A 25426-nucleotide genomic window follows, 5' to 3' on the forward strand; every position below is an offset into this window, starting at 1 on the left:
TAAGTTTAGTGTTTATCTTTCCGTATGTGTCTTTACACTTTTATTACATATGCATATATCCCTAAATAACATAGTTTTTCTTGGCTTTACACTTTACTTACAAGTTATGAAGGTATTTCTGCAAGTTCCATTTTCCCCTCTGCCTTATTTTGAGATTGATCCATTTCGATACATCTAACTCTAGATCATTACCATTGCTGTATATACACTGCGATTTAGCCTTCCCTTCTCCTGATGGACATTTATATTGTTTACAGGTTTTTGCAATTACAAATCATTCTGCTACAAGCATTATTGTCCATGTCCCTTTATACATATGGTAGTTTTCTCCAGCCATACAGCTGGGAGCGCAACTGCGGGGTCATCGTGCCTGCTCGCCTTGAACTGACCAGAGACTGGCAAAGAGCTCCTCAAAGTGGTGGCACCACATGATGGCTTTTAAGTTTCCTCTCTCTCTGGGAGTGAACGCCTTGGGACTAGGGCTCTGCCTGTCTTAGGACATTTCCAGAACAATGGTGAATGGCTGGATGCAGGAATGGAGCAGAATGTCGCTCGGGGTAGTGAGCAGAGACGGGAGCAGCGGCTTGGGGCCTGCGGGTGGCCTCCCTTCTGGATGCTTCCCCGAGGACAAAAAGCGCTGTGCCGCCGGCAGAGAACCTCGGGCCTTTGCTCAGGCCCTTTCCTTAGTAAGCTTCCCCGAGCGCGGCGCGGAGAGGGGCCCGGCCGCTCGGACCTTCCCGCACCGGCGGCAACGCCCCGGGCTCCAGGGTGCCCCCGCCCCCGCGGGTGACTCAGGCGGCGGTGACGGCATTCGGGAGGGAAGCGATGACGGGCGCGCGGCCGCGCGCCGCCAAGAAGCGCAGAGCTCGGGAGCGCGGCGGCGGCGGCGGCGGCGGCGGCGGCGGGGGAGCGGCGGCCGAGGCGGCGCCCGGGCTGGAGCGGCGGCCCGTGGCGGCGGCGGGCGGCATGAGCTGGGCGCTGGCCGCGGGCCGGGCGCTGGCCGTGCTGCTGCTGCTGGCCGCGTCCGTGCTGAGCGCCACGCTGCTGGCCTCCGGCGACGCCCTGGAGCGCGGCGCGCGAGGTGAGTGCGCGTCGGCGCCGCGGCCCCGGCGGCTCCGCGGCCCCCGCGTCCGCTCAGGCTGCGGGGCCCGCGGGCTGGCGACCGCCCCTCCCTTTGGGCGACGCGACGCGACGCCCCCTCCCGGCTCAGAAGAGCGATTCTCCGGAACTGGAGTTTTTGTTCCTACTGCGCGGTTGTGAGCGCGCCGGGGCTGGAGTCCTGCGCGTTAGCGCGTTTAGCCGCTGTTGCTGGCACCGCACCGGTCAGCATCGCGCACCGGGGTTGGGGAGCCTCCAGACGGCACCCGCCCGAGGGCGAAAGCGTGGGGTGAGCGGGGCGGGCCTCTGAGACTCGCCGGGCCGGGCGGCCCCGCCCCCCACCCCCCACCCCCGCGGCTGCGGGGCACCGGGGCACCTCGCGTCTTCGGGCGACTTTTGTCCAAGCGTGCCTTGGTCGGGGACCTGTTCCTCCCCGGGTGCACAGCTGGATAAGCGGCGAGCTGACCGGGAGCGGGGTAGACGCCACTCATCGCTCTTCTCGTCCGCCGGCGGCCCTTCCGCTCAGGCGAAGCCCCGTCCCCGGGTCTCGGCCCGCGGCGGGCCCGCTGCGGCGCGGGGAGCCGGGCAGGGGCGCCGCCCGCCCTCGGCCGGGTTGCGGGCCCCGGGTCGGGAGCTGGACCCCGAAAGGCCTCGCTCGGCGCTGGGGCTGCGCTCGGGAGTGAACGGCCCGGGAATGAGCCTCAGCGGGAGGCAGCGCGGGAGGGAGGTGGCTGCGGGATCTGGTCCTGAAAACTCGGTCTCTACCGAGCCGCCTCCAGCCTCCCTTAGGAGACTTTGACTCCAGAGGTGACCGCAGGGACAGTCGGAGCTGCGGGCTGCGGGCTGCGGGCATGGCACGGAGAGGTTCGCAGCCTGGAGGGACCTGGGGGGGTATTTTTGCCGGGTAACGGGGGCGGGGGGTGTGAACGTGCGGCCGGGAGGAGAGGCACTCAGCTCATCTACTGTTTCCCTAAACAGCAGGGGTCTCCAAACTCCCCAGGGGAAATGGTGAAAAATCCCAGCTCGAGGACCTGTCTCTAGACCCCTGGAACCGGGACCCCAAGGCCGTCTCCGGGCGACGCTTCGGTTAGGGATTGTGGGGTCAAGCCCTCTCTCCCTGCTCTCATCCCCTTTTCTGTATGAGAACGAGGGGGCGGGGGGTCAGGGTGAAGTTCAACCTGCTCTCTTCCCCAGCCTGGATGTTGTAGGGCAACGAGACACCCGAACAAGCATTTTGGCTCCTTAGGTTTTGTACGCTCCCCCCCCCCCCCCCCCAAGGGCTCGGCGTCGTCCACTCCCCTTTTATAATTGAGAAAACAGAGCCCAGGAGGTTACATAATCTGCCCAGCCACTCTTGTCGGGGACAGATCCCTACACTGATCTTTTTTTGTGTGTTAGCACCAATTCATAATGATAATTATTTTAGGAGGGAAAAGTAGTTTGCAAATAGTGAGTGATTGCATATAGTGAGGGAGAACATAGTGTTCTTAAGTGATCCACCCCAGAACCTTGTTGAGAGGACAGCCAGACTTTCAGGGCCGCCTGGAGCCCAGCTTTGGGCTGGACAACTTCCTACTTGAGTCCTCAAATCTTCATATGATTTGAGGACTCAGGTTTACTTCAAAAGGGAGGGGGAAAAAATTAAGTAGGATATGTCCTTTAAAATACGCCCAGCAAAGACACTGCTGCGCAAAGAGCTAGAACCAGAAGTTAAATATTAGGAAATGGAATAAAAGTCTAATATGCAAACAGTACCGGATCCTAGAACTATTGAAAGGTGAATTTATTTGGTTTACTTCCTCGCCTAGACATTGTAGACAGGAAAAGGAAGAGGGAGTTGCTCTTTTGTAGATAATGCTCCTTGAGTGCTACCCTGGCATTTCTAAAGTCCTCTGTGTCAGAAGGTGGCAGCTTTTCTTGAAACTGAGCGTCAGGTTCAATTTCAGTGTGGTATTGGATGGTTTAGGAATTGCGTCCTTTGTGTGTCTGAGTGAAATAGACTCATTGGTTTAAAAAAATATATGTTCAAATAATGCAAAAAAGTACCAAGGTGTCAGAATCTCCCGGCTTTGCACTCACAGGCTCTCTAGCTGTTGTTTTCAACCTTGGCTGCACATTAGAATTTCTTGGGGAATTTTTGTTGTTGTTTTGCGGAGGAAATTTTTTAAATCTTGCCGGTTGGGGTACAGATTCCGATTTAATTGGTCTGGAGTGGGTCCAGGGCTTTAGTATTTTTTGTTGTTGTTGTTGTTTTGAAGCCCAGAAGGAAGCTTTCATATTACTAAATAAAAGAGGCTACATTATTAGCTTTCTAGTTGTGTTATTAAATAGTTTACTGTGTGTTCTCTTTGCCTAGAAGCTAGAGGGGAAATTCATTTCTCCTTCATATAATATAATATAAACGGCTCAGTTAGTCTCCATGAAACATTTTGCTTTAACTTTATCTTGCAATAGTTTACTTTGTTTTTCTCCAAATTTGGCAAACTGAAATTTAGAATTTCCATGTCTTGGTGGACTCCTAAGAGCATCTAAGAAAGTGGGGAGCTCTAAGCCCAGGGAACACTGAGCAGTTGGGTCTTTCTGCCCTTCTGACTAAGACTTACCCTCTCTCCTTACCTGCCCCAAGTCTGCTGTGGAAACTAGAAGGAGATTCAGAACTCCAAACAAAGTGATGTAAGAGGGGGCTTCTCAGACTTTAATTAAAGGGCATGTAAATTCCCCACGGACCCTGCTGGCCCTCTCATCCTGACCACTAGGTCGGGTTCTGCAGGCCTCATGCTGCTCATACCACGCTCGGAGTTGAATAGCATGGCCGAGGAAAGTTTGGACTTTGGAATCACACAAATTGGGTTCAAAACAGTTCACAACATTTCACAGAAAAACACTGTGCCCACAGGCAGTTATGTAATCCTTGTGAGCCTTAATTTCTTCATCTGTAAAATGGAGAAAATACTTAGCTGATGAGATTGTCTTATGAAAACAGAAGATATGTGGAAACTGCTAAAATCAGTGCCTGTCACATCGTAGCACTTGATGAATGTAAGTAAGGTCCTCACACAGTCATTTTACACACTGGGTGTGAATGGTGTCGACGGAGTCCTCATGTGTAGTAGAGGCACCTGTGCAAAAGGGGATCTGTGTGTGTTTGTATGCGTGCGCATGCATGCCTATCTGTGTATACACAAAGTGAGGGGTCAGAGACCCCAGAATGCAGGCATTTGAGCAGCACTCCTGTGAAGCCACCATTCACACAGGTGAACTTTGTCTCTAACACATTTTTCAGGTGCATTGTTTTTCTTTGGATTAAAAAAATTTTTTTTCCTAATACTTACCAGATTTAGACAAAAAAAGGCATGTAGAGCTGAAGATGGACCAGGCTTTGCTGCTCATCCATAATGAACTACTTGGGACGCACTTGACTGTCTACTGGAATTCTGAACGCTGTTATCATGTAGGTATAGTGTCCGTGCTCCCTATTTTGTTCACTTTGGGGATAGTTTGATATATCCTTGATGCTCTCATACCTGCAGCCCTTCACGTGTTAACTTCAGTTCTGTAGGTAAGGAAACACAGAGGCGATATAATCAGAAGAAATATAATCAGGGAGAATGCCTAGCAGTGAGCAACAGTTGTCTGTCTTTTCCACTACCCATTTTTTAAAAATCCCAGCTCTCAGTGATGAGCAAAACTGATGGAGCATGTTTTATGTTATCCCTTTGCCTGATGCATACCCCTCTTGCTGGGCCAGAGAAGGGAGCGAGACACCTGGGTATGCTTCAGGGTCAAGGGCAGTGAGGACAGTGGGGAGGTTCGTGTTGAGGCAGAGTGGCGGGTATTCCAGGGATCTGCCTCTCTGATGGTAAAGAATTTGTTTTATCTGAAGGTCTTACTTCTAGGCTAGCCCTTCTTTGCTTTTTAAGGACGAGGCTGTTCTTCCACGTAGAATAAAGTCTTCTTTATTCCGAAATAAAATTGAGAGCTTCAACGCGCCACCTTTAGAGGAGGTATTTGAATGTGTAGGGTACCCCTAGCATGGGTATCAGCTGAAAAGGTGATGGAGAAATGCGTGATATTTCCTTTGCTTGATTAAACCCATTGAAAGCTCTGTAATGTGAAACAGAAAATCTGTAATGTTAAAAAATGCAGCTTATGACAAAAGATTTATTTAGTCTATAGGAAGGGCCTAAAAAAAAAAAAACTGAAAAAAAATTTAACAATAGCTGAATTAAAAAGCTACAAGAGTCATAAAAATTTGGGGAATGAGCAAAATGTCTTCTAAACAGACTTAATAAAGGTATAAAATCTTTGGAAAATATAATATACTTATATTTATATATAATATACTTATATTTATATATAATATACTTAATTGTATGTATTTATATGTAATATACTTAATTATATATTTATTTTAAAAAACAATATAATTTATATCAATTACATGTCAAAAGATAAAACAAGCTTTGAAAGCAGCCTAAAAACTCACAATTTTAATGCTTGATGGAATATAATGCAGTCAATAAAATTATAAATATGCAAATTGGGTAGAATTGTGGAAATTTATTTGTTAAACAATAGAATGCAATATTCTACCTAATGTATGCTGTATTTGTTAATTATGTGAAAAATGTACCTGTGAATAATGGCTGAATAGTTCCATAACAACACATAGTCACATAGGCAAATTTTACCTAAATTATTAAAATTTAAGGGTTTTTTTCATAAGTGTGAAAGAGAAGTTATTTCATGACCTTCAGTTGAATGTTCAGGTCCTCCAGCGACCGCAGACTTTCCAGCCGTTCTAACTGCGCTGGTGCTTTTTTACAGTGCTTGCCTCAGGCCCTGGTGAATGTTTCTGGGAGTGGAAAACGTGGGAAGCCTAGCATCGCAGCTGTGGCTGTGAGCACCCAGCACGGATCCATCCTGCAACTTAATGACACGGTGGAAGAGAAGGAAGTTTGTAGGTTTGTACCTGCTTTGCTATGACCTGCGAAGTCTATACTGTTTTCTCCACTTTTCTTCTTATTTGGTTTCTAGCTTTTTTTCCCTTCAAAATATTTTCCTGTATCTTTCCTGGTCTGCACCCAGGGATGCCTGTCACTCTGCATCCAACTCCTTTTTTTCCTAATCTAATCATTTTTCTTAATTTTTACCTAATCTTTATAGGCTGGAATACAAATTTGGTGAATTTGGAAACTATTCTCTGTCGGTCAAGCACGTCAATAATGGAGTCAGTGAAATTGCTTGTGACCTAGTCATCAATAAGAATCCAGTTGACAGTAATCTTCGTATGTATTATATGCTCTTTGTTGATTTTTTAAATTTGCATTTTCAGATGTTTTAGTTTTTGAGTACTGTTTGCAGCACTTTGTGTAATTTAAAACTTGGACTATAGGTTATCTATCTCATAGTTATGGTGTATTTAAAATGTGTTTACTGTGTCTTTAGTATTTAAAGTACCAAGAAGATTATGTGATGTATAAAAAAATTATTATCAACATAGTCTCATAGTTGTTTAATTATGAAGCATAAATAAGCCAAAAAAGTTAGTGCAGTAGAAAGAAACTAGAAGTAGAGCAATCGACTGTCAAGCATCTTTCCTTGTTTTTGGATTTAGGGTAGAGTATTTCCTGCATGTGTCTTACATTGACAGTCCAGAGGTCCCAGAAAATGTCACTCTGAGCCCTCCATTAGATAATATAATAAGTCCCTAGGGCATTAGTAAGTCCCATTTACAGTGAAGCTATTGAAGACTGTGGGTCATAGCAAAAGAATGCAAGAGCCAGTATGAAAGAGCCAATGTGGGACAATTTAAGTATTAAAAAGAATAATGAATGCAACTGATGGAAACCCAATGAGTTAATTGTAAAACTAAAAAGAGCAAGGCCCTTCTCCCCAAACAAACACTAAAACAACACTGTGGTTGCCTTTGGAGGCAACAGGACACCTGATGTTAACTACTATGACTTAAAATTGTCAGTTGAAAGGAAGGATTTAAGCATGTATCCTGTTTTTCCTGTTTTAACTATATTTTAGGATAACTAAATGGTCTTAGCTGATGAGGGTAAATTCTTTAGAGAAGAATTCCAGTTAGTAAATGGCGGAGTGGCAGAATATTTCACAACCCCTAATGAAATAATTGCTTTAGGCAAAAAAAATCATGGCCCTGGCTGGGTAGCTCAGTTGGTTGGAGCATCACCCCATACCCTGAAAGGTGGCATGTTCGATTCCTGGTCGAGCACGTACCTAGATTGCGGGTTTGATCCCCTTTGGGGCGCGTACAGGAGGCAGCTTATTGATGTTTCTCTCTCACATCGATGTTTCTCTCTCTCTTCCTCTCTCCCTAAAAATCAATAAAAACATATTCTTGGGTGAGGATTTAAAAAAAAAATCATGAGTAGGTGATACCATCAGATGAAACAGGAGCCTTACGGGGAGGGTCAGGTTCCACCAGCTGAGCACAGCGTCGGGCACACAGTCAGTCTCAGGAGGTTGATGCGTCGCAATGGGAAGGACGCAGACCACCTGTGAAACATTCTTTCCAAAAACGTACTTTTTTGGTCAAGCCTTTGCAGCTACTTTCGCACGTACAGAGCGTTTGAAGGATAGAAGAACAAGTTCAATGACACCACGAGGAAGCATAGTGACAGACCTAGAACCTGAGACATACTCATGACGACAGCTGACCTGGTGTTTAAATCAAGTCTTGGCTGCTTATGACTAAATGAGGCTAAAGAGACAAAAGCAAACAAATGCAAGATGCAGACCTTGTTTGGAGCCTGATTTGAACATGCTAACTACAAAAAAACAGTTAGCCAGGGAGTTATTGCTGATTTTGTATGACATTGTGGTTATATCACAAAGGTCCATTTTAAAGAAACTTTTAATTCTGAAATAGTTTTATACTTCTAGAAACAGTACAGTTATTGAAACCAGGAACTTGACATTGATAAAGTGCTGTTAACTGGTCTACAGACTTTAAAGTTTTCTCCAGTTGTTTCTTCTAATTGTTTTCTGGTCCAGGATCCAATCCAGGATCCCATGGTGCATTTAATTGTCCGGCCCCTTACCCTTCTCTAATCTAGGACGGCTCCTCAGCCTTTCCTTGTCTTTCATGACCTTGACACTTTTGAAGAGGACTGGCCAGTTAGTTTTTTATTTGCATTTTTGGTACATTACTACAGAAGTAATGTTGTGCCCATCTCGGTGGGTCATGTCAGGAGCTACGTGATACTGATACATCTTTTACAGGACCATTGCTTTAGCAATATGACTGGAGATGTAGGGGTAAAGCGACGTGGTGTCTGAGATTTGCTTAAAAACACTTCAGGCCAAAAAAAAGTGCAGAGGGGAGAATGGTAATAGATAAAGCAAGAGTAACAATATTTCGATAATTCTAGAATTTAGGTGATGGGTATATGTGGGTTTATTGTACAAGTCTCTGTATTTTTGTGTATGTTTGGTATTTTTCATAATGAAAATTAACCCTCCCCTTATGAAGTATTCTCAGTTGTTTATAGGAAATTTAGCGTAAGAATATAGGCTTTTCCTTCATTTGTTTTGATATTTTTTTTCATTTTTTTAAATTTACAGATTAAATGTAACAACGTGACAACTGTGAGTCTTATGATGACATTTTGGGGAATAACATGCTTTCTGTTATTTTTATAGCCGTGTGTATTGCGTTCCTTGTTGGTCTGGCTGTCATCATTGCTGTGTGCTTTCTGAGGTTCTTGTTGAGGTAAGCACCATTGGGGAAAGTAGAATATAGAAAAAATACATCCAGAAAGGGTAGTTTGACACACCCAATGACCATTGTTCTTTGCTGAAAGGAATACTTCCTGTGTCCACCACGCCCTGTAGGCGTTAGGGATTCAATGTAGCGTAAGAGATGATCCCTGACTTCAGGGAAATGATGGTCTAGTTCTAATGGATCTTTGCCTTCAATCCTCCCAAATGACTGAGAAAGTAGAAGCACATGCTTGAGAAATAATTTCCTGAAAGAATCTCACAGCCTGTTTCACAGGGAGTAGAAGTGGGCTGTGATGATTTTAGGAGGTGACTGCCACGCTGGACTTTGCTTCCCTTCTGTCTGGCCCTGAGCCCTGAGGCAATCTCTAGTCCAGCCTCCCAGCTCTTGCTGGCCCGGGCATCTGGCAGCAACCTGAGGAAATTCTTCACTTAACAGCGATTTTGATGAGACTGAATTAGTAGACTACAAAAGAAAAAGCAAGTCACATAGATCCAGGCCTGCCAAGTCACCTTTCAGAGGAAAGTTCTGGTGTGTTTTGAAAGGAGTAAGATTGATTTTTCACGTGCTCAGCTTGTTAGGGCCTCAGGAAGGACCACGGGATTTAATTGATGAGCTATATACAGATTGGAAAAAAGAGAATCTAACCTTGAACGGGGCTAGCATGGGGGAACCCTGCAGCTTTGGGGAGGTTATGCACACTGACCCTCTGCCTTTGGACATCCTCGAAATAACAACATGTGGGACGAACCTGACTGTGTATGGGGATCAAAGAATGACTTGCTGCTCAGAAGCAACTGTGTAACCTAACATTTTTTTTAGGGACAGAGCACGATCCTAGCAGAGGCATTTCATTTCTGTGAATTAAGGTGTTGTCATTATTTAGATAAGATGCAAATATTAGGATTTGCATCTTATCCGAATTTATTAGGATTTTCCCCCCATGCTTTTAATGTGAATGTATCTATTACATCACTTCCTAAAGTAGTTGGTAGCTGCTATCAAGCTCTTGCACAAACGGAGGAAACACCGCCTCACCCCACTGTTACTGAAACTCCCCTCGCAGGGGTCTGCCTTTGCAGCCGCAGGCAGAATGCTGGTGTTGGCAAAGCCAGAGCCCCTTGTCCTTGCCCGTCACTCTCCAGCATGCCCTTGAAAGTCTGGGGAAGTTCAGGTTTGTCTGAACCAGAAAAGAACCTGAAAAAGTAGCAAGAGTACAGCTTCCCTCCTCCTTTCACCTGGAGAACAAGCATGGACAAGAAAATTAAGTGCTTTTTAAAAATTTTAATTGTAAAATATTTTAATTTCTCCTTTTCACCCTTCCTTAGGTGTCTCTATTTTATAGTTTTTCATGTAATGGTGAGGTTATCAGTGCTGAATAAACTAGAAATAAGAGTTGAGTTGTGGGGGGGGGGAAAGAAATTAAAGATATATTCATTGGATATATGGATCATGTTTGGAGATTGATTTGAATAATTAAACTGTAAGAAAAAACTTATGAGACAGGGAAATTGAACTGGCTATTTGATAATATTAAGGAATTATTGATAATATTTTAGAATGTGTAATAAAAGTACTACAGTTAAGTTTAAAAATCAAAAAGTTCTTAAATTTTAGAGATATATACTGACGTATTTATGGATGAAATGATACGAAGCCTGGGATTCTTTACAATTAAAGGGATAGTGTGTGGGAGTGTAGAGGAGGTAAGACTGACCATGTGTAGATGCTTGTTGGAGCTGAGATTTATTATACTAGTTCATCTACTTCTGCATATGCTTGAAACTTTCTGTGATAAAAAAGGAAAGAGTTCTGTGCATTGGATAATCACATGTGGAAAGTTTATGTACAATGTGGGAAGTAGAAATCTCACTATAAAGAAAAACCAGTTAATATACTTATCTTGTGTTAATCATGTAAATCAGTTTAATTTCATCTGGATATCTTTTTGAATTGAAGTACCCTTCTAGAAAAAAAGAACCCAATATATTAACTACTTGAATACTCCAGAGTTACTTTCAAACTTTCTCAGAATGCCTACGTGTGCTTTTATTTAGTGGTAATTAAATCTGTGTAATGGGTTTTTGCTTTTTGTTTTTAATAGTTTATATTCATATTTCTTTGTATGCACAGAGGCCACATTCTTGCTATCTTAATAGCTGTATCTCACCCTGTTACACAGCTGTCATATACTGTGTTTAGTCATTTCCATATTGGGTGTATTTGTTTGTTTGAAATTTTTTGCTATTCCAATTTTAATAGTATTATTAATAAGAATGCTAGCCACAGGGAACAATAATCTCATTAAACTCTCACAACAACTCTTGAATGAAGGCTTTATCTTTATTCCTATTTTTATTGATGAGGAAACTATGCTGTAAGAGTTGAGCATTTAAAAATACTGCTGTTATAAACTTCGATTTCTACTTTTGTTTCATTAAAAAGTTAAAATGTTTAGTTCTTTGACTTGTGTGGAGCATAAACTTTAAATTAATTTTCATGTTAATTAATTAATATGATATCCAGTCATTTTGAAAATTCTGCCAAAGAAAATAAATGAACTGAGCCTTTTATTTATTTATTTACAGTTTGGATGACTTTAATAATTGGATTTCTAAAGCAATAAATTCTCGGGAAACTGATCGCCTCATCAACTCTGTGAGTTATTAGAATGCATCATGTGTCGTCTGGGTGGTTTTCTGGGTTTGGAATTTACAATTTCCTATTTAATCGTCTTCAGTCTCTGGTTTAATTAATCTTATTTATGTTGTGGAAGACCAGATTGTGTGACCCCTGTTCTCAATACAGAGCAGCCTTCTCAGCTTCAGTGAGGCTGGACTCCGGGCTGCCTTCCGCTGCACGAGGTGGAGATGTTTTCACTTTGCAGGCAGCACTGTTGAATCAGTCCAGTTACGTAGAGAGTGTCACTATTAAAACAAAAGAGACACCAGTATTGAATCTGTAAGTGCCATGGCCTACTGAGATGACTAAGCATATTGCCGTGTTAACAAATTCATTACGGACATACGTCTGTCCACTTATGGACACACTTGTTTGTACACTTATACCAGATGCACATGGGGCCAGTTCTTTGTGCTCGGGTGCCAGCATGGGCATTGCAAGCTCAGCAGAAGGCACAAAATCAAGTAAAGCGAAAAACCAGGCCTCCAGATGGGGTCTTTACAAATGCAAGTTGAAGCATTGTTCAGAACAGCAATCTTTAGCCTTCCGCCCTGTTCATCTCTCCCTAAACCTTAGAAAGGTGGAATTCCTCCCCAGCACTGACTCGCCCTGTCCTCCTTCTCTCTGAAGGAGCTGGGCTCTCCAAGCAGGGCCGGCCTGTTCGGCGACGACGCCCAGCCCGAAGTGTGGCGTCCGTGTGCGGTGCCTCCCCGCCTCCGCTGCGTGGACACGTTCAGGGGGTACGTGGGCCCCTTGTAACTCGGTGGGCGTGGGTAGTCTCAGACTACATGTTGACACATAAACACACTCTTAAGTTAAGGCCTTTTATGTATCTTTTACTTTCTAGGCTAGAAAGGATTTCTTGCTATAAAAATAGAGCAGCAGCCTCTCCTTACTTGAAAGCCGGCGTGATGGCCAATGCACTGTGTTGCTAGAGAGAAGCAGTGGGGCAAGCCAGACCAGTTTCCACTGCTCTGTAGGTTCTGCTGAGTTAAGGTCATATGCATTTGGGCAAGTAGCTGTGCATGGGGCCCCCACTTCCACCTGCACCCCCATGTCCGGTCAGCAGCTTGACAGATGAGAAGACGCGTCAGTCTAGAAACGAAACACCAGCGTGGGAAGAGTCAGTCCTCAGCCTTCACCGCCACTAGCAGAACAGCTAGAATGTCAGGCCTTCTTCATAACAAATCCACAGCGTCATATAGTACAGTGTTAGCATTTTATAGTCCTGGTAGAAGAATGAAGGCCAGGACCAAACTCTGAAAATAAAGTATAAAACTATATAGCTGAAAATAAATATATAGGTATCAGGTCTTCCATTGCTACTCACTGGAGTCTTTTCAACTCCAGTGATAACCTTCTAACCCTGTCCCAGCCTCACCAGAGCTCTGAGTGCTCCTGGTATGTATATTTGAAGCCAGGTAATAATAACAAAAATGATAAAAACAACAATTGCTAACAGTTTTGAGTTCTCACTATGTGCCAGGCACTGTTCTAACTTGTCTTAATTTATTTACTCTTTCAGCAATCCTATGAGGTATATACTTTTAATATGCCAATTTCACAGATGAAGGAATTGAGCCACAGAGTTAAGTTACTTGCCCAAGGTCATTCTGGGACTGAGGATTTGATTCTAGGCAATTGGGCTCCAGAGTCCCCACAAATTACCCTGTGAACATACTAAAGTCTTCGTTCCCTGCGTTCTACAGAATTCGCAGCAAACTAGCATATCCAGAATCAGTTTTATTGTATTTCTCTTTGTAATTCTCACTGCCACTTTTGGAGATAAAACGTTCACAGGTAGATAGGAACTAACATTTATTAAGTGCCTAAAATTGCGAGGCACTGGTTAGGTGCTCTGACGTGCACTATTCTTAAAAGCCCCGGCGTTTCCTGTGTGAGGTAGGTTTCCTCTTGTACAGAGAAGCACACTGAGGCCCCTGATGAATGTCTTGCCCAAGGTCTTAACTGCTCAGACGAAAGAAGGATCCAAGATTTGAACCCTCAGCTCTGACCGTAGTGACCGTATGCCTTCTACTACATTCTTTAACTTGAGACACCTAAATAATTAGCAGAACATTGAGAGATTGGGAATGTTTTGCTTTTTTTTTAAGTTACACGGTTTACTGTCAATGTAAATTTTTCTTAAGACTTTATTGAATTCGAAATGTTGGCAACATAGGGGCATTGGCGTAGGGTCCTAATTGTAGCGATTAGCAGTAATCATTCCTCGCTCTGTAAGTGTCCTCTTGTGTCACGACTGCGCCTTGTGACTGTAAGTGTGCCTCTGGCAGTCGGGCCGCTCCTTGTCACATGTGCCAGCCCTGACAGTGTGCTCCTCCTTGCTTTACAGGATAGCTCTCATCCTCATGGTCTTCATTAATTATGGAGGAGGGAAATATTGGTACTTCAAGCATGCGAGTTGGAATGGTGAGTTATTTCCTAAAGGTGGCATTGCTTAAGTAGGACCCCTGCAAAGAGCTGTGGGCAGGAGAGTCACTAAGCACCCCCAGGAGCCAGAGACGAGGCCCCAGCAGTCTCCTTGCGGCTGCTGAGCTCCTGTCCCCATAGAATGACATTTAGATCATTTTGTTGTTGTTTCTTTCGTGGTCTGTGGCCCTATAATGCTTCACTGTGATAACACATAGACTCCAGAGGTCTCTGCTGCAGGACTGTGGACTCTCCAAAAGATGTTAAGAACTTAGTTGTGAATGATCCTTGTGTCTGGATATGCCTTTCAGTACAGCCATGTACACGCCTCCCAAGACTTGTGTTCCTCCTTGGGTGCCATTGACCTGAGGTTGGTCTGAGTGGTGCCGAGTGATGGCTGTGCATCTGCCTTGGCTGGTTTAAGAATGGATTTTGAATAGCACTGCGTAAGGAAACAAACTTGTCCACAAACTAGTTTTGTTCTCTCCTGGGCCGAGTTATGTTTTTTGGCAATGCTCTAGGCCCAGGGACTGGTTGCAGGGTCCCCAGGGAGTGCCCGTGGGTTACTTCACAGTGTTTTCCTTCTAGATTTTGGAGTATTCACATCCCAGAGCCCTTTTCCTTACTCTTCGTGTTTGTGTTCCTCTACAGGACTGACGGTGGCCGACCTTGTATTCCCGTGGTGAGTTAGCCTACCACCAGCTCCCCGTAGGTCATCTCCAATTTTTCCCTTTCGGCTGATGCTAGAGCCTTTCTCTGAGACCAGCCTTGAGTTCTGGCACAGGCCTGTGTTACTCACAGGTCTATGTTACCCACGAGCTCCTTCCAAAAGTTGTGTTACTGAACAATTCTTAAATTTGGCATAGTGCTTATCTAAGACATATGGGTATAAAAGTGAGTGATTTCAGAGGGAACGTTTGGTTAGTGTAGATGTGAAATGCAATGATAAATTCTTGTAGGAAATGATAAATTCTGAAAATGTAAATACCACTAATCCTGAAATCAGAATAAAGTGAAAGAAATGCAGTATACTGGTATTGGGGAATTCTGGTAAGTCTGTACAGGGCGATGATATTCTAAAGTAAAATGTGGATTAACAATGGAGAACCAAACACTGTCTTCACTCCTCTGTGGCTGTTAATCTTCTTGAGGGACCCTGACTTCCTGCACAAGGTGGAACCTGTGTCTTTGCTGTGACACCTTGAGTGACTTGGCTCTGTCATTAGGAGGTGGTCCTGGCTATTGGTTGATGTCTTTGGTCCCTTGTGTTTCATCACTAATATGAGCTCAGGGCTTTTGGGGGTTGGAGTTCTTTTTTAAAATGGGTTTGGGTAGGAGGAACTTTTACAAGCCTACAGACATGGTAATTATTTACATATATTCCCTGTGAGGCTTCCTGCAGAAAAGTGCCTTGCTTCCTGGTCCTAGGGGCTTTTGTCTGATTAGCTGACCCCCCAAAAGGAAGCCAGGGGACACCGAGGAGTACAGCAAGAGCAAACTCATCTGTTTACCCTTCCCCAAATAATTAGAGAAATTACTATTCTGACTTTTTTTAAAAGGTAATTTAGTAAGGTAAAAGAAAGGAAAGAAGAGATGTGTGGCTCAGAGAAAATCAGAAAACAAAGCTTTCATTTTTCTTTCAGGAGCAAGAGGGAAGTTAGAAATGGTTGGAGTGTGTGGTTCGTTTCTCCAGGACTTGGAGGGCATGCTAGTGAATATTGAGCTGTTTGGATTATAGCATCTCCATCAACATTTCTCCCTGATAATTAAGTGGGACAGTTGTTCTTGGAAATTGCACTTAGTTCTGAAGAATTTCCTCTAAGACAGGACTCAAAGGCACACAAATGTTACAGCCCAGCAGGGCTACATTCTGATGTTTCCTCCACTATTAACCGGATGTCCTTTCAGTAATTGGCTACTTTAAAAAATCATGTGTTGCCTCTCTTATGCAGTAGATTATAAAATATTAATGATAGATAGACAAAAAAAATTGGAAATGTCCACCTAGTAATAGCTGGTGGTTGTTTTTTTAGGTTTGTATTTATTATGGGATCTTCAATCTTTCTGTCAATGACTTCCATACTGCAGCGGGGATGTTCAAAGATCAGGTTGCTGGGGAAAGTTGCGTGGAGGAGTTTCCTGTTAATCTGCATAGGAATTATCATCGTGAACCCCAATTATTGCCTTGGTCCATGTAAGTATTTTCCCTGCTCTGTTTGTATATATTCACGTTAAAATACGGAAACTACATGTCGTAATTTGAAAGAAGTGTAATTCCTCCATCTCAGGTACCTACAAAATGAACAGTTATTAGAAAGTATGTACAGTATAGTGCTTGTATAGCTTCAGGCATTACTCTTGTTCCATTGGACTTTTAGACCTGGGAGGGGCCTCCAAGACCACCCAAACCCATCTCCTGGCATTAGGGATTGAAGTGCTCTCTCCAGATCATCGAAGTGTAGGGAGGGGCAGAGTGGGGACCAGACCAGGCCACCTGCTTCTCAGACCCTGCCCTCTGGCCACTTTGCTTTCAGTAACTTTCATAGTAAGGCTGTTGTGTGGTGGTTCAAAAATTCACCTTTGTCACCCACCACCTGTATGCCCGCTGGGTTGCTGGGAAGGAATGACACCTTTGTCATTGTTTTCGCGGTGTGAGTGAGGTAGGAAAGCTGAAGGAAGGATGCAAGTCCTGTGTTTGGGGCCCGGTATCAGAACTGAGGGAGGCGGTGGTCACTATCCTCAAGGGGCATTAGCAAAAGTGGACACAAATATCTAGACACTAGCCAAATGAACCCCAGGCCAGAAGCATTAAGACTTCAGGCATTAAGAGAAGGCAGAGGTCACTTTTAGTTGGTGTCACATAAAAGTTGATTGATTGGCAGGTCTCCAGCAGTGGGCCCCTGCTCACAGGAGGACACATTATAGGGTTCACTGTAGGACTACTCTTCCAGCGATACAGCCCGGTAGCCAGTAGGGTAGGGAGAGCCTGTCGGTGGATTGTGAGTTGAAGCCACAATCTCATGAGAAAGCGCCAGGAGATGAATTTCAGGGCCAAGGGCAGTCCTTGCTGCTTCCCTACACCCGAGGACAACACTTTTGTTCTCAGCCCAGCCTCCCAGCAGGCCAGCTTCCTGCCGTGAGTTTGAGCCCATGTTTGCTAACCATAAGTAGTATTTCCATCTCTGAGAGCTGAAAGAAGACACACTCAGGTGCCATATAGATGTGTCTTCCCCCCTTAGAAGAAAGTAATATTGTCTTGGGTTAGATGAGAGTGCTGGCTGACCTTCCCCTACCTTGCACCTCCTGCAGTGTCTTGGGATAAGGTGCGGATCCCGGGTGTGCTCCAGCGGCTGGGGGTGACTTACTTTGTGGTGGCCGTGGTAGAGCTCCTCTTTGCAAAGCCTGTGCCTGAAAGCTGTGCCTCGGTGAGAAACCCTTTTTTTTTTTTTTTAAAGGGAGGGGTGGGGGGAATATCACTATAGCTTTTAGAACTTTCTTTATTTCTTAGTGCAGTACTGACTTCAATAGATTCTGATGCTATTAGTTAAATACATTCTTTCTTCCTTCAATTGTTATTTTTATTTAGTTTTTATATCAGTCATTTTTTAAATTAATTTTTAGAGAGAGCAAGGTAGAGAGAGAGAAACATCGATTTGCTATTCCACTTATTTATGAATTCATTGGTTGCTTCTTGTAGGTGCCCTGTCTGGGGATTGAACCTGAAACCTTGACGTATCAGGGCGACATTCTAACCAACTTGAGCTACTTGGCCAGGGCTGTCAGTCAGTTTGTTTTATTGTGGTAAAAAAACACATGAGATCTACCCTCTTAACACATTTTTAAGTGTCCAGTAATCAGAAGTATTTGGATGGTGTTAAAATAATATCACCATCGTCTAGATTGCTGGTTCAGTCTCCCTCAACTTCCTTGTGATATAAGATGTATTTTTTAAAGACCTTATATTACATATCAGTATCTATAAAAAGGCTGCAAGGGTCCAGCTTGGAGAGAAAGTGCCAAGCTAGAGTGTGGGAGGTTGACTATGTCCTTGGCTGTTTTTTCATTGTAAGAAGTACGTGAGTCGCTTCTTTTGTGATTACTTTCTGTCTTACTATAAATTGCTGAGTTTGCCTAGGTGACAGCTGTTTTTCCCCCCTAATGGAGGTAAAAATTCTGGTGGAAATGTTTAAACCCTTCCATTCAGGGTCCTTCTTAAAAATAAATTAATAAAGCTGTATTTGTTTTCTAGCTTCTTTCTGTACATGTAACTAACAGATTCATCGTCAAATCCCAAATTCTCTTGGTTCTTCCTGCAATGATTGCTCAGTTACATGTTTTTGAGTTGTGTTTAGTCACTATTGGTTTATCTCCTCTGCCCCCCTATGGTCTTTCTGTACCGTCTGCTATAGGTTTCCTTAAAGTGAAGTGAGACTAGACATGTCCAGGTAAACATGGTCTTGGTTAGCTGCATGTGTGACCCAAGGGACTGTGGAGGCTCATCCAGGGTCCATCATGGGCCATCACGATGGAGCAAGGGACTGGGTGGGGCACCAAGAATAGGTGGGCTGCACCCTCTTTCCTTCAACCAGAACATCTCCAAAGGTTTATATTTCATTTTCCTTTAAAAAAAATTTTTTTAACTTCATTCTTTAGAACAGCTTTATTGAGATATATTTCACAAACCAACCATAAAACTCACATGTTTGATGTGTACAGTTTAGTGGTATTTAGTGGTATTCAGAGTTGCGCACTCATCACCACTGTCTCGTTCTAGAACACGTTCACTACCCCCAAAGAAACCCTGCACTCATGACTAGCCACTCTCTTCCTCCACAAGTCCTCCAACCCCAGGCGACTCGTAACCTACTTTCTGTCTCTATAGATTTGCCTGTTTTGGATGTTTCATAGAGATGGAATTATACAATATGTGGCTTTTTGTGTCTGGCTTCTTTCACTTAGCATGCTGTTTTTCAAGGTGTGTCCGTGCTGTGCACGTATTAGTCCTTGACGCCTTCGTGAGTAGCATTCCATTTTGTGAATGTACCACATTTTGTATCCATTCATCAGTTGATGGACACTTGACTTATTTCCACTTTTTGCCTTTTATGCATTTTAATGATTCTGTATGCATTTGTGTAGAAGTTTTTGTGCGAACATCTGTTTTCAATTTTCTTGGGTTATGGGAGTGGAATGGTCCGCTGATTTATTTTTCACTAATGTTTTACTGTGGTATTTCATAGAGAGGAAACATCTAGGTCACACAATACATATGAAATAAACACGCACATATTTGCATTACTGCAATAAAGGCCAAGAGAAGAATCAGGGAATTTTGCAAGTACACACTCTGCATATTCTTTCCTGTTCTACTTGGATTTAGTGTGTGCTTTTTAATGCCCCTCGCTCAGGAGAGAAGATGCTCTTTTCTTCAAGACATCACCTCTAGCTGGCCCCAGTGGCTTTTCATTCTGATGCTGGAAAGCATTTGGCTGGCCTTGACTTTCTTCTTACCTGTTCCTGGATGCCCCACGTAAGTGACCCGTGTAGGTAATCCCTTCGTGCATGTCATTTTCTGCCATATCAAACCTTCTGGGCCCTATTTTCAGATTTCCCAAGTGCAAGGAATCCCCTTTCACTTTCTCTTCTCCGTTGAGCCCACTTTATGTTGGGAGAAGAGTTTGGTGTGTGTGTATTCAGAGGAGTGTCCCTGTGAGGCTTTCTTCAGGGTCAGTTTGAATGGAAGTTGCTGAGCCTGAACACGTGGGGGGCAGTCAAGTCAAAAGAGCATTGGTGGGAGTGCCTGGTGCTAGAGGGGGTCCCAGGCTTATACATGTTTGAGGCTCTTTGTTGGGCTGCGTACACAGCCAGTATGCCCTCTTATCCCCCCTGGAGTCTTGTCAATGAAGTACATGGTCTCACCTCCCCAGTGGCTATCTCGGTCCGGGCGGCATTGGAGATCTGGGGAAGTATCCAAATTGCACTGGAGGAGCTGCTGGCTACATCGACCGCTTGCTTCTGGGAGATGATCATATTTATCAGCATCCTTCCTCGGCTGTGAGTGACACGGGCTTGTACTTAGAACTGGACAGTTAGGAGCTCCGGAGGGAAGGAAAGGGCTGGCCAACTTTCAACTGTGTCCGTTTAATTAACTATGATGGGAACTAATTTTTATTTGAAAAAGTGACTGACTTTAGTGACTTCCATATTCATTATGGGGCAGTACGTAAACATTACTTTGGATTGTAAAATGAGACTACACTGTGTCAAACACGTAGCATAGTGCTTTTCTGTGTGTCTCAGGTCAGGTTTCCTGGCAGCAGACTCTGAGACCGAGTCCATGTGCAGGAGGTTCATCAGGCAGTCCTGTGGGGATCCACACGTGGTGGGGAGCGAAGGGCAGAGGGAGCAGATGAACTGCATCATGGTCACACGAAGGCCTTAGCTGATCTCATGGTGGGCAGGGTGGGCTGGGGTGGCCCTTCAGTTGTTCTGAATTGAAGGGAGGGATCTGGCCCTTATGTCCCTGCTTGGATGTGGACTGCCCCCAGCAGAGGGTGTGACTCCCGGAGAGGCAGCTCTCTTCAATCAAGGACAAATCCAGAAGAGGGACTTGGCTGAGAGCTATTGGCCACTAATAAACTTATAGCAGCTGGGGAGTGAAGGTTTAGTCCTGAAAGGGTTGGGGAGGGGATGTCTGGATGGTGCACTGCAGCATCCACTACACTGTATGTTTCCAGATTTCTACAGTTTCTACAATAGCTTGTTTTATAATAAAACAATACAGGTAGACGCATTAGTTGTTTTTTGTCTTAAAAGAAGATAGGAAGCTGTTGATGTTACTTGAAAATTGTTTGGAACTGGTTAGGGATGTGTCGTGTTGCTGAGCCACCTGCAGTTGAAGTGGGTGCGCTGGAATGTGGCTCGTCCTTGTCTCTGTGTCCCTTCTGAAGTGTCACTCATGCACTGTCTTGGCCAGAAGTGTCCTGCTTATAATCTCCACAAGTTGGCAATGAATTTCTGCAGTGAAAACAAAGCATATTAAATATTGGAGCGTATTGAAGTTTGTATTTGGTCTGTGAGTGGTTTGGATGCATTTTCGTGGCCAGGGAGTGAGTGCTGCCTCCTTGCTCTGTTTTGCTCAGGTGCTTTATCACACCACGGTGGCCTACGACCCTGAAGGAATCCTGGGGACAATCAACTCCATTGTGATGGCATTTTTAGGAGTTCAGGTATGTGCTCATTTCATTAGGAAACGTTTTTCTGACAGTTTGTGATTATCGATTCGTTGCTAACTCAAAAACTGTTCCTTTAAAGTAATTGGAAGCATATCATCTGTGTATTAAAGGTCTAAAAAACTTTTTTTTTTGACATTGTCAAAACTGGAAGTTGCTAAGATTCTGCACATTCAAGTCATTGGGTATAATTTCTATATTCTCAAGAGAAACTCTTATTATTCATATGGCTTATCTTAGAAATGAAGGCATAGCAGTTTCTGGTAAAAGATTCCCTGCTAAACTGTGCAGAGGATTTGGAACTAGTGATGTTGGGATGTCACAGTGTCACTTGTCACATTTCTTTTGTGCACATTTTTCATGGTTTCAGGTTATGCATGTTTTATGGCCAAGTCAGTACAGATTATTCTTGTTTTGTTTTGCATATTAGAATTCTGAATAGTCTAGCTTTTTCTTCCTGAAATTCTCCTCATTGGTATTTGAAATTGTTATTTGAAGGGTGCTAACTGGGAGAGGAAAAATGTGCAAAGCGGCACTAATTGAACTCTTGTGACAGTGAAAATATTCTGTATCTATGCTCTCCATGTGGCTACTGAGGACTTGAACTGTGGCTAGTATGACTAAGGAGCTGAATTTTAAATTTTGTTTAATTAAAAATATATTTTTTACTGATTTTTTTTTTTTTTTTTTTTTTTTTAGAGAGGAAGGGAGATGGAGAGAGAGAGAAACATCAATGTGAGAGCAAAACATTGATCGGCTGCCTCCTGCACATCCCCTACTGGGGATTGAGACTGAAACGCGGGCATGTGACCTGACTAGGAATCGAACCAGCAACCTTTTGGTGCACGGAACAGCACCCAACCAGCTGAGCCACACCAGCCAGGGCTAAACTTTATTTAATTGAAATTAAATTAAATTAAATTAATTAATTAAATTTAATTAAATTATTAAATTAAATCCAGGCGATCAGGGTTCGATTCCCGGTCAGGGCACATGCCCCGGTTGCGGGCTGCAGCCGATCAATGACTCTCTCATCATTGACGTTTCTATCTCTCTCCCTCTCCTTTCCTCTCTCTGAAATCAATAAAGATATATTTAAAAAAAAAAATTAATTAAATTTTAAGTAGTCACATGTGGCTAGTGGCTTCTGTATTGGATAGGGCAGTCTAAAGCATACACTACAATTTGGTGGTTAAATAATGTCATATTTAGAAATACTGCCTTTATGGCACTTTATAGTTTACCTTGTGCTTTCATTTAATTCCTACACATGCTCTCCAGGTAATTCTGCACCTGCGGGAGCAGCCAGTGTAGGAGTTAAGAGTGCACACCTGGCAAGCCCTGCCTGGGTTTGAGCCCAGCTCTGCCGCTTGGTGGCTGGGTAGCCCCAGGCATGTTCCTTAACCCCTCTGTGCTTCAGTAGCACCTACTTCATAAAGGTGTTGAGTGGATTAAATAACTTAATTCATGTAAAGTTCTAAGAACTGGCGCAGAGAAAATGTTTATAAAATTTAGCTATTATAAATAACACTTTCTTATAGTTTCATATTTTCCGAAATTCCTTATTGGGGAATTTTATGTGAAGGTCAGATTTTACTGGTTTTAAAATGTTCCCTGCCTCCAGTTCCACCTTGTCCCTGTCTGTCTGCTTTTTTTTTTTTTTTGTCCCTGTCTGTCTTCTATACCACTATCAGACTGGGCCATCTGGCAGGCCAATATGAGCCAATCCCTTGGTACTTTTTTGGGGGGGAAAAAGTTACTTTCTTTGACTCCATATCACCTGTGGGAGAAAGCCAGTGCCTCTCAGTGAGACCTACAAGACAACCTGCCTGTCACCTTCCCGCTGTCCCCACCCTCCAGCCTTTCTGAATTACCTGTAGCACCTGAGGGACGCTGGGCTTTCTCACCCATTTTGACATGTTCCGGGCATGCTGTTCCAGCTTGCCTGAATGCTCTTCCTGCTCTGCACTCACGGCCTCAACCCTACGGCACTTCCTCTCTAATGCCTTCCTCCCCACAAGTGCTCCCGTGTGCCTCTCAGTCTCCACCAGTCAAGGGCGGGGTAATGTGCCCTTCCTCTTTTTTTTTTTATTGTTGAAAGTATTACAGATGTCCCTCTTTTTCCCCCATTGATCCCTTCCACCCGCCATCCATACACCCCCCCTTTCCTCTTTGTAATCCCAGTGTCTAGCAGTGTGCCTGGCAGAGGGGTCAGTGGAGTGGTTAAGATAATGGATGGCTATGAAATAAGAATACACCTTAGGCTATTCTCTTGATCATACTGTTTTCTTTTCCAGGCAGGAAAAATACTCTTGTATTACAAAGATCAGACCAAAGACATCCTGATCAGATTCACTGCCTGGTGGTGTTTTCTAGTGAGTAACCAATGTTCCTCCCTGAAATTCCTTTTCTTTACACATGCATATTTAAAAGAAAACAATGTTTAGTGACACTGGAGTATCAGCCGTCCCCACGTCACAACAGGTAGCATTCTTCACTTGAGTAAACAGGAACAAATCTCTCCACCTGAATTCTCATGTTTATTTTGTTAGGAAACTGTCTTATAACTAGGTCACACTGGCCGTTGGCAGCCGGCCAGGAATGCAGGAAGAAATAGAACCAAGGTACGGGTCTTGGGGAGCCGTACCGGAAAGACCAGGCAATAACAACAGGTTTCCAAGCGCCAGCTTCCAGATTTGCAGGTGACAGAGGAGTTGTAATGCCAACTGTTCACTTACCCCTGACCTTGCCATGGTGCTCCTCCCAGGATTCACTCACTTATCACTTAGTTTACCTTCAGCTCAGAGCAATGCTGAAAGGATATTTTTAGAGAATATTTTTAGCTCTGCATCTTAAAAATATTTCCCAGCTACAAGAATAATATATGACGCAATTTTCAGTCCTTCCTAAGCAATTAAGTAAGTAATATTTCTCAGTGTTGAAATATAGTAGTTTTTTGAGATAATGGAAGGAACTTGACCGTCTTTCTCCCTCATTCCAGGGGCTTATCTCTCTTGCTTTGACGAAAGTTTCTGAAAATGAAGGCTTCATTCCCATAAACAAGAATCTCTGGTAGGTACAGAAAAGTGTCACCTCAGGGTTGATGATAGGTCGTGCTCACGTCGATGCGCTTTCAGGAGCCCGACACACCTGTCCGCCCCTCCTAGGTCCATTTCCTATGTCACTACGCTGAGCTCCTTTGCCTTCTTCATCCTGCTCATTCTGTACCCCATCGTGGATGTGAAGGGACTGTGGACGGGAACCCCATTCTTTTACCCGGGTAAGTCACCTGTGACCCCAGAGAAAGTTAATGACAGAGACCAGCTGAGCGAGCCCAGTGCTGGGCCTCGAGCCACGGCCCCGGTGACATGTCTCCGAGACAGGCTGAGGGGGAAAGCAGCAGGGGCCACGCAGTCCCGGCCACGCAGGATGTCCCTGGCCTGTTCCGAAGCAGGCCACCCATTTACCTACTTAGATCTATTTGGTGTTTCCTCTGGCAGCGATTCGGGCACCGCATCCAGTTTCTAATGCTTCAGAAACGGGGCATGCTTGCCTTCTTCATGTAAACGCACTGCCTTTACGTAAGATGACACATAAGAAATACCTCGAGGTGACATCAGGAGATGAACAGAGTGGTTTAAATGCAGTTCTGCCCGGAGCCTGGTAGACCAGATAACTGCAGCGACTCATGTCAACCTTCTGGACCTAGTAATACTTGCCTTCTGTGCACTTCAGGTTTTCTCTGAGAAAATACAAGTTAAAAGTTTGGCTTTCCTTTCAGATTTAGTATTCAAGAATTACACTGTTATGAAAGGAATTTTTTCGAATAATTTTTGATACAGTTTACACGTAAGTATCTAAGTGATGCGTTACTTATTTTTGGCTGTAGCCAGTAATGTCAGGGCGTGCTTTTTCACTGAACCAAAATTCAGTTTCAAGAATTAAGGAAGCAGATGAGCGGAGGTGACTCGGGAAAGCACGGTGGCCTGTGTTCTTTCAGGAATGAATTCTATCCTGGTGTACGTCGGCCACGAGGTGTTCGAGAGCTACTTCCCCTTCCAGTGGAGGCTGCAGGACAACCAGTCGCACAAGGAGCACCTCATTCAGAACATCGTCGCCACTGCCCTGTGGGTGCTCATCGCCTACATTCTCTATAAAAAGAAGGTTTTTTGGAAAATCTGATTGCTCCAGCCGAAGCGTGCTGCTGGCAGACTGGTGGGCCCCGGGGGGGGGG

General features: G+C 44.2%; 1 protein-coding gene across 2 annotated transcripts; it reads left to right on the plus strand.

Moving 5' to 3' along the window:
• The first annotated feature begins 810 nt into the window (after positions 1-810).
• On the plus strand, positions 811-25426 carry HGSNAT (heparan-alpha-glucosaminide N-acetyltransferase). Of its 2 annotated transcripts, none has more exons than XM_087814199.1 (18): positions 811-1081; positions 4434-4549; positions 5926-6062; positions 6265-6386; positions 8770-8839; positions 11437-11506; positions 12161-12270; positions 13884-13960; positions 14612-14642; positions 15994-16154; positions 17270-17385; positions 19369-19490; positions 19888-20014; positions 21103-21189; positions 23490-23567; positions 24194-24264; positions 24360-24472; positions 25193-25426. In XM_087814199.1, the coding sequence occupies exons 1-18, from the start codon at positions 826-828 to the stop codon at positions 25372-25374; spliced, it is 2046 nt and encodes a 681-aa protein (XP_087670325.1). In that variant the 5' UTR covers positions 811-825; the 3' UTR covers positions 25375-25426. The 2 variants fall into 2 exon arrangements, with proteins under 2 accessions (XP_087670325.1, XP_016051072.2); XM_016195586.2 differs by lacking the exon at positions 811-1081 and adding an exon at positions 3351-4137.

The sequence above is a fragment of the Miniopterus natalensis genome, chromosome 2, assembly GCF_054644295.1.
Source record: "Miniopterus natalensis isolate mMinNat1 chromosome 2, mMinNat1.hap1, whole genome shotgun sequence".
In the NCBI taxonomy this organism is placed as follows: Eukaryota; Metazoa; Chordata; class Mammalia; order Chiroptera; family Miniopteridae; genus Miniopterus; species Miniopterus natalensis.

Coding starts and splice junctions, on each gene's coding strand:
- HGSNAT (XM_087814199.1), top strand. CDS start 826: ATGACGGGCGCGCGGCCGCGCGCCGCCAAGAAGCGCAGAGCTCGGGAG. Junction 8,840..11,436: donor TTTCTGAGGTTCTTGTTGAG/GTAAGCACCATT, acceptor ATTTATTTACAG/TTTGGATGACTTTAATAATT. Junction 24,265..24,359: donor CCCATAAACAAGAATCTCTG/GTAGGTACAGAA, acceptor CGCCCCTCCTAG/GTCCATTTCCTATGTCACTA.